This window comes from Notamacropus eugenii, chromosome 7 (assembly GCF_028372415.1).
Source record: "Notamacropus eugenii isolate mMacEug1 chromosome 7, mMacEug1.pri_v2, whole genome shotgun sequence".
In the NCBI taxonomy this organism is placed as follows: Eukaryota; Metazoa; Chordata; class Mammalia; order Diprotodontia; family Macropodidae; genus Notamacropus; species Notamacropus eugenii.
This window is the reverse complement of record NC_092878.1, coordinates 33,435,111-33,451,849: the sequence shown is the minus strand read 5'-3', so window position 1 is coordinate 33,451,849 and position 16,739 is coordinate 33,435,111. Positions and strand designations below refer to the sequence as shown.

The 16,739-nt window shown below is 41.5% G+C and overlaps 1 protein-coding gene across 3 annotated transcripts in view; it reads left to right on the top strand.

Annotated features, from left to right (window-relative positions):
- The window catches only part of NRDE2 (NRDE-2, necessary for RNA interference, domain containing), a 77,755-nt gene extending 72,008 nt beyond the window's left edge, over positions 1 to 5,747 (top strand). For all 3 annotated transcript variants that reach the window (XM_072622953.1, XM_072622952.1, XM_072622954.1), the window contains 2 exons: positions 4,562 to 4,633; positions 5,302 to 5,747. In XM_072622953.1, the coding sequence (XP_072479054.1) occupies positions 4,562 to 4,633; positions 5,302 to 5,427 (198 nt within the window). In that variant the 3' untranslated portion in view covers positions 5,428 to 5,747. The remainder of the gene's footprint in view (positions 1 to 4,561; positions 4,634 to 5,301) is intronic.
- The last annotated feature ends 10,992 nt before the right edge of the window (positions 5,748 to 16,739 follow it).

Here is a 16,739-nt window from a genome sequence, read left to right as displayed (position 1 = left end):
GGCTGCTATTTTCAAATATTGGTGGGAGGGGAAAATTCCTTTTCATTTTGCCTTTTCCCATTGGAAGAATCAGTATATCCATCTCGCCCACCGTCAGTCTTGTATGATTGTTGTATAGATGTAATGTTTTTAATGATTGTTTGGCAGATAACATTATTTTCTCAAATTCACTTTTTATAACACCATACAAACTGTCAGCAATCCACATTTGTTTCCCACTGACGTAAGAAAAAAAGTCTTAAGAACCTGGCACACTTCAGGCTTTTCATTTTTTTAGAAAAGTTTCTTTTCCCTAAGTAGAGGCAGCATTCAACCATCAGGTTAAAAAAACAAACCAACAAAAAAACCAGAAGAAACAGAAACCAAATCATCTCCAGTGTACAGCTTCTTTACATGGATAGGGGGACTTGAACAGTTAAGCATACTTTATCTCTAGGAAATTAATGAACATCTTACAAAAAGGTTGATCATATCTTTCGGACTACTGCTTGTTAGTCTAGACCAGGAGTGAGGAACCTTCAACCTTGAGGCCACATTGTAACCCTCTTGTTCCTCAAGTGCGGCACTTTGACTAAATCCAAACTTCACAGAACAAATCCCCTTGATAAGGATTTGTTCTGTAAAACTTGGATTCAGTCAAAGGCCATACCCAAGGACCTAAAAGGCCACATGTGGCCTCAAACATGCAGATTTCCCACCCCAGACTCTAGATTCTGACTTGTTGGTTTTTCTAAGAATCGGTGATTTTGAAATCAATGATTTCAAAAAAAAATCATTGGAGAGAATCAGTGGAACTGAGTTTAGGTAGCTAACCTTTGCCATACACACAGTTTTCCTAAAATTTTATTTAGTCCTCCAAAGTTCATTGACATTAGCTTTCCAGGTTCTTAGATGTAATTGACATTAACAAAGAGAATGTCTACTTAGTATAATGACATCTTTGTACTCAGCCTTGAAAGAGTTTAGTTATCAAAATGAGAGATCTACTGTCCTTCAAGGCCTTGCTCCAAAGCTAGTTTCCCCAAGAAACCCTCTTGTATCTCTCTCTTCCCCTTACCCCCTTGGAATATTGTTTCCTTTCTTGGATCTCTCATAAAAAGTGCTTTATACTTTCTGTATGCAATTATCTATTTTTTGTGTATTTTACGTATTTACATATACAACATTTTAAGCTTCTTGAGGGCAGGAAACCTCTCTCCTTCATCTTTGTATCTTATACAGTGACCAACAGTAATACTTTGCCCATTATGAGAACTTAAGAAGTGTTTATTGAATTGAATTCAAAGGGCTAAGTTGAATCTAATAATATATAAAAACCTGTACTCAGGAGTTTAGTAAGAACCTCCTATTCTTAGTATTAGTGACTTTTAGAGAAAAAGTAAAGAGAATGTGGAAAGAGAATTCAGATGTCATTTTCCATCAACTTTTCTTTTCAGAAGTTGCCTCTAAACTTGGTCAGTGTTCTGGTTACAGGGAGAAAACCTTTCCAAATTCATCTCGGTGTTTGAAGACTTGGATTTTTCTTTTAAAAAAATAGTAATTACAACCTGGCAGCTATCATCTACTTAGAGATTTCCACCAAGTGTTAATCCTTGCTACATTTTATACTTAGGCATTTATTTCATCTATCCAAATAACTGGGCAAATTCTCAAAAGAAGACTTGAGAGAGCAATTGTAACTGCCATTGAGGTTGGATATGTTGCATTTCTGAAAATATCCATGAAATTTCTCACAAATACTTCTTGGTAATTTTTGAGAAAGTATGGAAAGTAGATTCTTCTTCCTCTCACAATTTTTGTGAAAAGGAGAATGGATTAAGTTCAAATAGCATTTAGAAACTATTGAGAAGGAAAGGATGTGATATCTTACAGTCCCTAGTAACCCATTTTAGGTTAGAGAAAGAAGAGGGGGATTCAGACATACAAAATGTTCCATCATAGGGAACATTCCTAGGTTCTAGTGTTTCTGTTGAACAAATGAATGAGTGAGTGAAGAATATGATCTTTGCCCTCCATCAGGAGATTCCTCCTTTCTTACAAGAAGCTGCTAGGAATTGAGTTTGAGTGGAGTATTTAATTACTGGATTAATGGACTCTTTCTTGGTTTTGCCTAACCAAAGTTAGTCTGTTTGGGATTGATTTAAAAGTCAATATTGTATATGTTTGATGTGAAAAGGAGAAGCAACAGGTTTTTCAATTATATGGTCTCCATCATCTCAGTCAGTTAACAACATTCACTGTCAGGGAGGCAGTGTACTAATGGAAAGAGCCCTGGCATTGTAGTCAGATGCCCTCTGTTCAAGTTCTACCTCTAACTCTTCTTAGCTGTATGACCTTGGGCAAGTCACAACTTCCTTCAACCTTAGTTTCCTTCTTCTGTAAAATGTGGAGTTTGTACTATGACCTTTAAATTCCTTTTTAGCTCTAAGTCTGTGCTGCTGTGATCTACTTTTGAAGTACTTGTACAATAGAAATGACTTCTGTACTTTAGAAAAACTTAGAATCCAATAGAGAACAGACCAATGAAAATGAACATCTCTAATAGTCAAAGAAACATTTCAACTCAGAAATCCATGTAATTGCATACAGTTGCATACATTCTTTAGTACTAGAGATGCCTCCATGTTAACTGAATTCTTTAGAAAAGCTGAACAAAAGTCAGTGTTAATGATTTTGACAAGATTCATCTTTGTTTGGTAGGATAGACTGGGCAAACTTCATACTATACTTTCAAAAAAAAACTGGATATCTGAACAGAGAGCGGTAACTTCAGAAAGAAAAAGGTCACTTTTTCCCCCATTTCATATGAGGAAGAGAAATCACAAATAAACATGAAGAACTAAGATTTCATTTCCTCATAACATATTTTATTAAGAGTTTTCCAAAAATCTGTGTTAAAAAAAAGTTCTTACCCATGGTAGATTTTAAGGATAATACTTTTTTAGAGAATAGAATTTTTTTTTTTTTTTGCCTAATTCATTTATCCAGTATTGGGCAAGGTCATTTTTCCGTGCGTTGGTTTTTGGATCTGCAAAACAAAGGGACTGAAAATAAAGATAATATAAAACAGAAGGGCTAGACTAGGTGGCTTCTAAAGTGTCTTCCAACTCCATGTCTGTAATACTGTCATTCTAATTTTTGAGGAATAGGCATTTCTGTAATCAAATTTTCTGTTATCAAATTTTCCATAATCAAAAATTCAGATAACTGAATCCTGACCCATTTTAATTGTTGGACTTTTTTTTTTCTCTTTTTATTTCAATTCCATGAGCATTGAATTAAGTGCTGAGGATATAAAAAATTTAAATGACAGCCCCTGTTCTCAAGGAGACCACAAGCACTTAACAATACTGTTGGTCACTGACTTTGTCACTATCAGCTGTAATTTCTTTCCACCTGTAGAGTGTGTCTGCCTGTAGTAGCCCCACTTCCTGCTGCCCCATAAGGAAACTCTAATATTCTAAGCTTCTTAACTTAGTGATATTTTACAAAATTTTGTGACTCTGGATGAGATTTGGAAGATGGTGCGAGTCTGTTTTCAGTCAGTAAGCATCATTAAGTACCACTACGTGTTAGGTACCACCCTAAGTGCTAGGGATACAAAATGAGACAAGACAGTCCTCACCCTCAGCAAATTTATAATCTAATGGGGAGATGACATGCAAACAAATGTATACAAACAAACTATATACAGGATAAATTAGAAAATGATTAACTGAGGGTAGGATGAGAATTAAGAGGCATTGGGGAAGGTGTCCTGTAGAAGATGGAGTTTTAGTTGGGATTTGAAGGAAGCCAGGGAGGTTGGTAGTTGGAGCAAAGGAGAGAGAGCATTCCAGACTTGGGGACAGGCAGAGAGAAGTCTGGAGCCAACAGAGTGTCTCGTTCATGAAATGTCAAGGCCAGTGTCACTGGGTTGAAGGGTATGTGTCAGGGAGTAAGATATGAGGAGACTAGAAAGGGGTGGGGAGAAGACGGTGCAGGAAGGTACCTAGGTTATGAAGGGCTTTGAACACCAAACAGAGGATTTTGGTTTTGGACCTAGAGGTCTGTCTGTTTGTCCTTCGTTGCCGAAGAAGACCATACCACCAGAGAAATGATGACATGACTTGCACTTGACTTTGTTTTGAGTGAGGAAGGGCTGTGCAGGTCACCAGCCTCACTTCTCCTTCAGAGCCATCTGAATCCAGTGACCAGATATTCATCATGATGACTGGAGGTGACCCAGGATGAGGCAATTGGGGTTAAGTGACTTGCCCAAGGCCACACAGCTAGTGAGTGTCAAGTGTCTGAGGTGAGATTTGAACTCAGGTCCTCCTGACTCCTGCACTGGTGCTCTATCCACTGCACCAGCTAGCTGCCCCTCCTGGAGGTGATAGGGAGCCACTGGAGTTTATTAAGTAGTCTTTTGACTGTGTCTAGATGGTTGAAGTCACCCAGGAGCTGACCACTGGTAAAGTTGGGTCATCGTGATGTAGCTTCATCATTGTAGGAGTTTTGGTTCTGCCTACCCTATGGCAGATTACCCTATTTCTCCTTTTTATCTTCTTTATCCCTTTAGGTTTCTCTAGAAAACAAAGAAAGAAGCAAAGGTGTGTTTTACAGAGCTCTCCAGCACTGTCCTTGGGCAAAGGTAGGTTAAAAATAAAGGCCGATGCACAACCACATCTCAGCTTGAAGTTACATCACTTCTGTCTGTTGGGGAGGTTCTTCCATGCCTGTGCTGATTGCCTGTTTTAGGAAAAACGTGGATAATAATGTCTGTTCTTTTGGGAGGTTTCCCTTTAATGTGACATTTATTTTTCCTTTTCATACCTTTTCATTTAAAGGGTATTTATTTCATTTGAGGAAAGAATTTTTTTGGGGGGGTGGGGAAGGGAGATTGTTTCCCAGAATCATCTTTCTTATCTCTGCCTAAATTCTAGGCTCATCTGAACTCCAGAATGTATATTCATCTTACATCCCTCTCTTAATGAATACTGTGGCCAGTTGACTGCTCTTTTCTGCTTGTCTTTGAGAGTGTTCACATTTAGACACCATTTTATTTTTTTGTTTTGAGTAACCTTCCTAAAAGAAGTCTTTTCACTGTGCCTGCACATGTGCAGGGGAGGGAGAAGAAAGGATACTTGTTCTTATCATGTTAGTTGAAGCTGTTAACAGAAAGGTTCATTTCCTGTTCCTTTCCATATACTGTTCTTTTTTTTTTTGCTTGTGTTTATTGAAAATCACTTGACTTCTTTCCTAATTTATAAGGTATAAATTGTCTTCCCCTCCCTCTTTTTTTCTGCTTTCTTGTTATAGGTGTTATATATGGATGCAGTGGATTATTTCCCTGATCAATTCCAGGAAATCCTGGATCTGATGACTGAGAAGGAATTAAGAGTTCGGGTGCCAATAGAAGAACTAGATCTTCTCTTAGAAGATTAATGATGAGTGGAACAAGAGGGTTAATGTCTCTAAGACTAAATTCAGACAATCTTTGGATAGCTTTGGAATGGACAAGTTCAGAAACTCGGACTAGAACTGGAAAGCTTTTTTTCTTTTTATTAAGGACATTGTTTAAATTTTCAAGGGTTCTAAGCCCTTGTAATGTATTCAGCACTCTCACACCTTACATGTGTTTAGATACCTTATTTACACAGAAACCTGTTGTTTTATAGATTATATATGTGAATATCATGTATATATGTATAGAAAGACAAGCTTGGGAATAAATAATAAATCTTTTGTAGGTGGTTGCCTTTAAAGCCTTTGCTCCGAGTGGTTCATTATCAGTATGTTAAATGTACCTCCTTAAAGGAGCTGGAGATCAGGAGCCAAGTCTACTTGCCCCCTGGGCATGAATTAGATGTGGGCTATGTATGAATCTGTGGCTAAAGATCTAATCAAATCATGACCATTATCTCTCAGGGATCTTTTATTTATGTGGTGTGGAACTTTGACCTCCTCTTTCTCAGGTCAAATTCTAGGGCTGATGTTCAATCATGACCAGGTGGACCATACTCTTTATGGGGTTTTCCTGGCAAAATTTCTAGGGTGGATCTCTCTCAAATTCATCTCAATTTTAAAGAAGGCTCTATGGCTCTTTTCATTGAGTTGGTATTTTGTTTCCTAAAGCATTCCTATCATAACCCAGATATCATTCATTCAATAGCAGGTTTTATTGTTGTAAAGGGAAAAGTATGAAAGTTACATGTCAGCTTTTAAATTATAGTCCCGTCCCCAGTAAGGAGATGCTCCCTTTTTCTCAACATCGTTTTTGCTTCAGTGCTTGTACAACGTGTTCTGGGAAGAACACAAGTCTTGGAGTCTGAAGATCTGAGTTTTAGTCCTTGCCTTGACACTTACTTGCTGTGTCATCCTGCCATTCTGTCTCAGTTTCCTCTTATGTAAAAGTGTTCCAGTGGACTCCTACACCACAGCCACTCACACACACTTTGACGTTCCAGTTCTTGGATCCATCTATTACCCTCTAGGCTTTCCTTTCCATTTTGATATCTACCAGGGACTCAAGATCATTTCAGATTTAGCTGTTCAGGACTTTTCATCATCATAATCCCAAGGGCTGCCACTTCAGAGTCCACCTCCAGATTCCAGCAATTACATAAACTAAGATCTCCTGCCTAGAGTAGCCTTTTCACTTATTTTTGTGTCATGGATCCCTTTGGCAGTCTAGTGAAGCCTGTGAACCCCTTTTTAGAATGTTTTTAAATGCCTAAAATAAAATGCATTAGGATTACACAGAAAACATTCTATGTCAAAATTCAGTTGTCAGAATTTTATTTTAAGTTCACAAATGACAAGTTAAGAACCTTTCCTCTAGAGAACTTCCCTTACCTACACACACATCTGCAGTTTCCCACAGGGCTAAGGTCCACACTGGCCACCAGCTCAGGCATCTGCCCCCCCAAAAGCCGTTCACACACGCAGCCTCCCTGACTTCCCAGGGTAACAAATGATGAAGGCTCCTCTAAAGCTACTTGGAGGTACAGACCTCAGCAGTTACACAGACATGTACATTAGTGAGAAAATGAATGAATGAAAAGAGGAAAGCACTGTGCTAAGAACTGGGGAAACCAAGAGAGAAGTAAGACAGCCCTACTTCAAGGAGTTCACATTTTAATAGTGGGAGACAAAGTCTTTAGAAGATTTCAGCTGCAAGTCACATGGAAAGGTCCTATGTCATTGGGGGGTAGCAGCAAAGCAGGTGTTAATACCTCTTTAATGTTTCATGTCATGCCTCCTGATAAAGTCATGAAAGTTTCTGATGTTGAATTTTTTTACTTTGTTGTCACTGCTTTTCTTTCTGAATCGTTGGTTGCTTTGGCTGTAGTGTTAGCAGAATTGGCTGCTAGGCCTCATTGCCACAAGGGGTTGCTTTCCAGGATGGTGGCTGCAGACATTGACCTGGAAGCATTGCAGTCCTCAGGGTTCTTGTGTTCCTGACAAGGTGGTGGTGCTGACCTGACCTGCCTGACTGGCTTGTCTATACTGTGGGAGGCAGCTGGCTGGTTGTTGGTGGGGGTGACGGGCCCTTTCCCCTTAGGAGTTGCTTTCCTGAACGTTAGACAAGAGGGCTAGAATCAGGACCAGTGGTTTAGAGGACACTACCACTTCTTATGCTTATCTTGTTCCTGGCAGCTAGGATGCCATTGTTGCCAGTAGTGATGAGCAAGTGAGTCCATTGTCCACAATGATTTCTGCCCTCAATGATAGCCTCAGGGGACAGGCTTGGAAACAGGTCTGGTGGTTTTGGTGGGGGGAGTGCTACTAATCTTGAGACTCTTGGATTTCGAGTCTTGGACTGCCTCCTTTGAGGTTTGGGCATTTGGAGATCAAGGTGGTGGTGGTGGTTTGGCTTGCTTGGACATCCTGTGTTTCCCTGGTAAATGTATCCCTGATAAAACATAGACACACAAAGTGCTTGAGATCCACACTTTGCTTGCAACTCTCAAATCTGTTCATCACTACATCTGCTTGACTATCCAAGGTCTGGCTTAACCACACTATTTCTGCTATATTTCCCCAAAGTCAGGGAAGATCTTGGTCCTTCTTTTGTAGTCCTGAGGGAGGGGAAGTAGAAGAAGAGAAAGGTAATAATTCCAACCAAACATAGCTGTCAAATAACTGATCATCTCAGTTGCTGATCCTCCACCTTGTGATAGTGTACAATGAATTTCCAAGTGGGTGACTTCTTCTGCATAGTGAAAGGATGATAATACATATATAAAAATACAGTATAATGATTTTTCATGCATACAACATAATAAATTTCCGGAGACAAAGAAGGATCAGGACAGCCCTTTGGAGAACTTTATAAGGGGTTCTGGGATTGGCCTACATATGGTGCTTTTTGTAGCAGTTTTCACTCACTTGACGTTTGTCAGTGCCGTACCCCAATCCAGAAGGGGGTATCTGGAAAAGGGCAGTGCAGAGAATCACCTTTTACCTTGTGGGAAATCTGGGAACATTGACTTAGGTCTGAAATGAGGCCAGACCTGAGGGAAATGCAAGCAGAGGCAGGTGTACCTAACCAACTTTGTTTCCCAATATCACTAACTAGAAAAGGCAGAATAGTAAAGTGGAAAGGATGCTGTCTTTCAAATTGGAAGGCCTTGCTTCAAATTCTGTTTCTGATACTTAGTATTGGTAAGTAAGTATTACTGTTGATGTGCCAACAGGCAAACATCCTGGATTTAATTTTCCTTATCTTGTTAAACATGGTGCAGCTAGGAGGTCTAGTGAGTGGATGGAGGGTCAGAGTTGGAGTGAAGACCCAAGTTAAAATCTTACCTCAGGGGGCACAGCCAAGATGGCAGAGTAGAAAGACAGACCTACTCTAGCTCTCCCCCCATAGCCCATAAAATAAATATTAAAAAATGACTTGGGGGGGGCGGAGCCAAGATGGCAGAGTAGAAACACACAAATACGCTAGCTCCGAACCCACAGCCCATGAAACATCTGTAGAAAAGAGCTGCCAATAAATTCGGGAGGAGGAGAAGCCACAGAACAGCGGAGCGGACAAGATTTCTGTTCCAGAGAGCCTGAAAACCTCTCACAAAAGGTTCTTCACGCTGCTGACGCGGAGCAGAGCCCAGCCCTGCGGTGGCCGCCCAGTGCCGAGAGGACCAGATCCGAGCAGGCTTCAGGGACAGAATCTCCAGCAGCCACGCAGGTCCCTCCACCCACAGGTGACAAGGGTCGGTGAGAGGGTCTCTTTGGCAGGTTGAGAGGGGAGTGGGGAGCCCCCATGACTCAGGCCCCTCAGGAGGCACCAGCGGAGGTGGGAGCAGACCAGGGCTCCCCAAGCAGGCAGGAGCCTGGATCCATTGTTGAAGGTCTCTGCATAAACCCCCTGAGGGAACTGAGCCCGTGAGGCAGCCCTGCCCCCACCCAGGCAGCTGAACTTGATCTCACACTGAATAGCAGCCCTGCCCCCGCCCAAAGCCCTGAGGCTGGGAAGCAGCATTTGAGTCTCAGACCCCAAGCGCTGGCTGGGAGGATCCGGAGGCTAGGTGGGTGTGAGGAGAATATTCAGAGGTCAAGTCACTGGCTGGGAAAATGCCCAGAAAAGGGAAAAAAACCAAGACTATAGAGGGTTACTTTCTTAGTGAACAGGTTTCTCCTCCCCTCCTTTCTGATGAGGAAGAGTGGTGCTCACCATCAGGGAAAGACACGGAAGTCAGGGCTTCTGTATCCCAGCCCACTCAATGGGATCAGACCATGGAAAAGCTCAAAAAGAGCTCAGAAAATTTTGAAAATTATGTTAGAGAGGTGGAGGAAAAACTGGGAAGAGAAATGAGAGAGATGCAAGCAAAGTATGAACAGCAGGTCAGCACCCTGCTAAAGGAGACCCAAAAAAATGCTGAAGAAAATAACACCCTGAAAAATAGGCTAACTCAACTGGCAAAGGAGGTTCAAGAAGCCAATGAGGAGAAGAATGCTTTCAAAAGCAGAATTAGTCAAATGGAAAAGGAGATTCAAAAGCTCACTGAAGAAAATAGTTCTTTCAAAATTAGAATGAAACAGATAGAGGCCAATGACTTTATGAGAAACCAAGAAATCACAAAACAAAACCAAAAGAATGACAAAATGGAAGATAATGTGAAATATCTCATTGGAAAAACAACTGACCTGGAAAATAGATCCAGGAGACACAATTTAAAAATTATGGGACTACCTGAAAGCCATGATCAAAAAAAGAGCCTAGACATCATCCTTCATGAAATTATCAAGGAAAACTGCCCTAATATTCTAGAACCAGAGGGCAAAATAAATATTGAAAGAATCCACCAATCACCACCTGAAAAAGATCCAAAAAGAGAAACTCCTAGGAATATTGTGGCCAAATTCCAGAGTTCCCAGGTCAAGGAGAAAATACTGCAAGCAGCTAGAAAGAAACAATTCAAGTATTGTGGAAATACAATCAGGATAACACAAGATCTAGCAGCTTCTACATTAAGGGATCGAAGGGCATGGAATAGGATATTCCAGAAGTCAAAGGAACTAGGACTAAAACCAAGAATCACCTACCCAGCAAAACTGAGTATAATACTTCAGGGGAAAAATTGGTCTTTCAATGAAATAGAGGACTTTCAAGCATTCTTGATGAAAAGATCAGAGCTAAAAAGAAAATTTGACTTTCAAACACAAGAATGAAGAGAAACATGAAAAGGTAAACAGCAAAGAGAAGTCATAAGGGACTTTGCTAAAGTTGAACTGTTTACATTCCTACATGTAAAGACAATATTAGTAACTCTTGAAACTATTCAGTATCTGGGTACTGGGTGGGATTACACACACACACATGCACACGCATACACACATAGAGAGAGAGTGCGCAGAGTGAATTGAATAGGATGGGATCATATCTTTAAAAAAATGAAATCAAGCAGTGAAAGAGAAATATATGGGAGGAGAAGGGAGAAATGGAATGGGGCAAATTATCTCTCATAAAAGAGGCAAGCAAAAGACTTACTAGTGGAGGGATAAAGAGGGGAGGTGAGAGAAAAACATGAAGTTTACTCTCATCACATTCCACTAAAGGAAGGAATAAAATGCACACTCATTTTGGTATGAAAACCTATCTTACAATACAGGAAAGTGGGGGATAAGGGGATAAATAGGGTGGGGGTGACGATGGAAGGGAGGGCATGGGGAAGAGCGTGCAATTTGAGGTTGACACTCATGGGGAGGGACAGGATCAAAAGAGAGAATAGAAGTAATTGGGGGGCAGGATAGGATGGAGGGAAATATAGTTAGTCTTATACAACACGAATATTATGGAAGTCATTTGCAAAACTACACAGATTTGGCCTATATTGTATTGCTTGTCTTCCAAAGGGAGGGGGTGGGGAGGGAGGGAGGAAAAGAAGTTGGAACTCAAAGTTTTAGGAACAACTGTCGAGTACTGTTCTTGCCGCTAGGAAATAAGAAATACAGGTAAAGGGGTATAGAAAGTTATTTGGCCCTACAGGACAGAGGAGAGGATGGAGACAAGGGCAGAGAGGAATGATGGAGGAGAGAGCAGATTGGTGATGGGGGCAATTGGAATGCTCGGTGTTTTGGGGTGGGGGGAGGGGACAAGGGGGGAGAAAATTTGGAGCCCAAAATTCTGTGAAAATGAATGTTAAAAGTTAAATAAATAAATAAATTTTAAAAAAACATGACTCTGAGCAAATTCTAGAGCAGCAGAAGCCACAAAACAACAGAGTAAAAGAGATTTCCAGCCCAAGACAGCCTGGAAGGCTGACAGGAAAAGTCTATCACATCAGGCTCAGAGCAGAGCGCAGCCCAGCATGGGCCATGGCATGGACAGCACTGGAACAGACTTCAGGGTGCAGAAGGTAGCACCTGCGTTTCCCAGATTCCTCAACCCACAAACTCCAAGAACAGCTTCAAAGGTCAGTGAGAAAGCTCTTTTACCTGGGTGAGAGGGGTGTGTGGTCTGACCCCAGCCCCTGCAGTGGCAGCCACTGCGGCAGCAGCATCCACGTTTGGAGCCCTCAGCCTAAAGACCCTGGGGGAATTGAGCAGCTGATCTAGGTGTCAGTTCTGAGTGACAGTCCTAGAGTGAGGAAGATCACTGGTGTGGTGGAGCTGGTGGTGACTGTGGAGAGCGAATCCTATCCTGAGCAGAAAAGAGTGCTTGTAGTTACTCACAGACCAGAGCACTGGTCAGGAGAGGAGTAACTCCTCTCCCTTAATTGTGCCACCTTGGAGGAAATGAGAACTTACAGGTCCCTAGAGTATACCCCCCACTTGACAAAGGACTCAAAAGTCAAGTAACTGGCTGGGAAAATGCCCAAAAAAGGGGAAAAAATAAGTTTATATAGAAGGTCACTTTCTTGGTGAAAAGGTACTTCTATCCTTTTGGATGAGGAAGAACAAAGGATGCCATGAGAGGAAGACATAAAAGTCAAGGCTTCTACATCCAAAACCTCCAAAAAAATGCAATGGTCTTAGGACCATGGAAGAGCTCAAATTTTTAAAATCAAGTAAGAGAGGTGGAGGAATAATTGGGAAGAAAAATGAGAGTGATGCAAGAAAATCATGAAAAGCAAGCCAACAACTTGCTAAAGGAGGCTCAAAAAATGCTGAAGAAAATAACACCTTTAAATATAGACAAACCTAAATGGCCAAAGAGGTCCAAAAAGACAATGAGGAGAAGAATGCTTAAAAAGCATAATTAGCCAAATGGAAAAGGAGGTTCTAAAGCTCATTGAAGAAAGTAGTTCTTTAAAAATTTAAGAATAGTTCACTATTTTTAACTATTTAAACTATTTTTTAACTATTTAAATTTATAACTAGTTAACTAATAAACTATTTAAAAATAGTTCTTTAAAAATTAGAATGGAGCAGATGGAAGCTAAACCCCTTAAACCGACTACACTGACTTTTCCTGTGGAACACCCAGAACTTGATCAGACATCAAAGATGCCAGTCTCATCCACTGCATCCTGGGCTATCTCCACTCATCCTGACTTTTTTTCTTGCCATTGAACGTCAATAACTCTGGAAGAGAAAGCGAGGCTGACAACTTTGTGTAACTCTGCCTCACTTAAATTCAATTCACCCATGAGTCAGGACATCATCATGTGATTTCATTGATCCTATTTGAGAAGGAAGGACAAACAACAACAATGTTGCAGGTACTATTCTAAGTATTGGGGATACAAAGAAAGTCAAAACACAGTCCTATTCTGAAGGAGCTCACAATCTAACGGGGAACATGGATAAACTGGAGAGTTGGGAAGATGTTATCCTCATTTTTATAGATGAGGTACATGAGACCAAAACTCAAAAACACTTAAAAGGACTTGGTTGAGGTAACACAGATAACTCAGTGACAGAACCAGGACCCAACCACCAGGTCTCCTGACTCTTAGTATACATTGTGATGTTTGCAATATTGCCTTGGCAGCTTTCAAAAAAGAGCAAAGACTAAGGAAGATTAGCAGCACAAAGCAATCAATAAACAAATAAATAGATGCAATCATTGTCTTGAACTCTGGAAAAAAGGAAAAATTAAGAAGGAGTTTGGATCTTGGAGTCTTTATCTCTAGGAATTTATTCCCAGGGAGTCCTGAATGGTCCCATATCTAATCCATCATTTTGTATCTTCCTTACACCTGAGCTGCATCAGCCCCAGGGACAGGTCTTTGGTGTTCTTTGTCCTACAGCCTTCTCCAGTTCCCTTGAGACTGTTTCCAAATCAGATCCACCTCAAAATTACCAGTTGCTGTATTTGGACTCCAGATTGTACCTCTGCCTGCTTCTGCTTGCTGGGAATAGGGCTAACTGGGGCTCACAGGATATCATCACCTGCCGTAAGATTGGACACTGAAGGAGATCTTTGAACAGTTATATTATCTGCCTCCCTCAGTGGACTTCTCTCCAGCCACTGATAACTTCCCTGGCTCATTCTCCAGTGATTAATATACTCCCACCTGGTCCTACCCTCTCCATTCCATTGCATCCTGGGCCATCTCCAGTCATCCTGAGGAATATCAGGTCACTGGATCCAGATGGCTCAGGAGGAGAAGTGAGGCTGGTGACCTTGCAAAGCCTTCCCTCACTCAAAACAAAGTCAAGTGCAAGTCATGTCATCATTTCTCTGATGTCATGGTCTTCTTCAAAAACAAAGGATAAACACAACAATCTGTGAGAAGATGCAGCTGCCTGAATGGGGAACCAGCTAGCTGGGTAACTCAGCTCCTCCTCTCCTGTCTGTCTCCCCCTCCCCTTAATTCTCCAAAAGAAGGTAAATTTGGATGGTCAAAAGATGCCCAGTTGACTTGGGTTTTACTGGCTAGATTTCTCCCTTTCCCTCCCCTCCACTTCCCTTCCCTTCTTACCTTACCTTACCTTACCTTCCTATCCTTTTCTTTCCCCTTAAACTGACTGCAGTCTGAAGCCCATAGATTGGACAACATTAGGCCCCTGCCCAAGCTCCACTTAAATGCAGTTTTCTGGACCCTCCTTCCTAGCTTAAGAGTGATTATCAATAGTAACTGCAGCTGTTTCCCTCCCACCCTGATGGACTTTTCTTTGCCTCATCCCTAAACAGGCCTATTCAATGAATGGGTGTTACCTCACCCTAAGTGAGTACCTAAATAGACCTTGGCTTAAAGAGGCCAAGGTCTCCCATTGCATCCTGGGCCATCTCCAGTCATCCTGAGGAATATCTGATCACTGGATTCAGATGGCTTGGGAGAAATGAGGCTGGTCACCTTGCAACAGCCCTCCCTCAATCAAAACAAAGTCAAGTGCAAGTCATGTCATCATTTGTCTGATACATGGTCTTCTTCGGCAATGAAGGACGAACACAACAACCCTTTCCATCCCAGCGATTCTAATCTACAGATGTCATTGTACAAACTCCATTTTTGACCCCCCATTTCTTTATTCTCACCCTCAAACCCACCCTCACCCCCAGTGTCCCATTTTAAAACTACCCCTCCATTCTGCTCTCTGGAATGTCCTGTCCTGGTAATATACTTGCTTTCATCTTAAGTATTTTTCTTTGCCTTTCCTTCCATCTTACAGTCACTGAGACATGGCTCCCTATTGATGCAGCCTGTCTGGTAATCCTATCCAGTGTTGTTTACACCTTCACTTATTCCCCAATTCACTGGTCATAGTAGGGGTGTTAGAATGCTCCTTGTGCCCCATTGCCCGTTCCACACTCTCCTGTTATACCATCATCACTCAGTAATCTCTCCTTTGAGGTTCATTCAATCTGTATTTATTATCCAGCAAGATTCTGGTAGCTGTTATCTACCAACCTCCTAGACATCCCCCTTCCTTCCTCCCTGAGTTCAGTCCCTAGTTCACAGTCTTTGTCTTTTCCCCAACCCCTGCCCTCTTCCTAAAGGATTTCAATGTAGCTTGTGATACTCCCTCATATGCCCCAATATCCCAGATCCTCAGCTTGCTCATTTCCCATGACTTACTTCTCCATTCCATCTCAGCCACGCAGAGGGATGGTCATACTCTGGCTTTTTGTCATCTGCCATTTTTTGTCATTTCCACATTTGTGAACTCTGAAATTCCTTTTTCTGATTAGTCAACTGAGGATCCAACCATCTTTCTAGCCATGGGGGCTTACAATCTAGAAGTCATCCTCGACTCCTCATTTTCTCTCACCCCCATATCCAATCTGCTGCCAAGTCCTGTTGATCCTACCTCCAGAACACCTCTTGTATATCTACCCTTCTCTCTCCTCTGACACAGCCATCACCATGATGCAGGCCTCCATCACCTGACACCTGGATTTTAGGTACACAGGTTGCATCATACAAGCACTCTCCCTCCATAATTCCTGTAGTTTAATTTCTTGTCCTTTATTAACCCACTGGCCTGAATTTCTGCTCTTAATGTTGGTTTCCTGCTTCTTTCTCAAAACCTTTGTTTCTGGCACACCAAAGCCCTGGGGCAAATTCTAGTTTAGCCTTTTGGTTTATTTCTTGTTTGTCTCCGTCTTCCACTGCTCTTGCTGAGCATTCAGTGGTTCCTCCCCAAGCAAATGTGGCACCATCTCTGTCCTTCTGCCACTATCTGATTTGTCTAGTTGTGGTGGATTGGAACAACCCATTTCAGTTTCCTCATCTGTAAATGGAAGGGGGCTGGACTAAACCAATCAATCAACATTTAGTAAATGCCTATTGTATTCCAGGCACTGAAGGTGTAAAAAGAGGCAAAAGATAGTCCCTGGCTTCAAGGATCTTACAATCTAATGACTAGATTGCCTCTAAGGTCCTTCCAGTGGATAATCTGGAACCTGGGAGTTGAAGGGTGAAGGAGGAAGAAGAGGTGAGGGACTATGGTGTTTGTGTACACATGCTGCATAGATAATGTGAGTGGAGGCCCTACCAAATACCTGGTACATTTTTATTAAAAGAACAAGCATGATGTGATAAGACTAGGAGTGAGGGTTGAACAGACATGGTTGGATCTAGGCCCAGATAGATTTTCACTCGGTGGTTTGGACATCCTATAGCCATCCCTTGATCTTTTAGAATCACAAGATTTTAAATCTAGAAAAGAGAATTATAAATTTATATGCAGGATTTCTATGAAATCAGAGGTGCAGTGAACAGAGTGCTGGAGTTGGACTTAGGAAGACTTGAGTCCAGATCCTGTTCAGGACACTTAATTTATCTGTACAGCTTGAGCAAGTGAGCTAACCTCAGTTTCCTTTACTGTAATATGGATATAACAATAGCGCCTACCTCCCA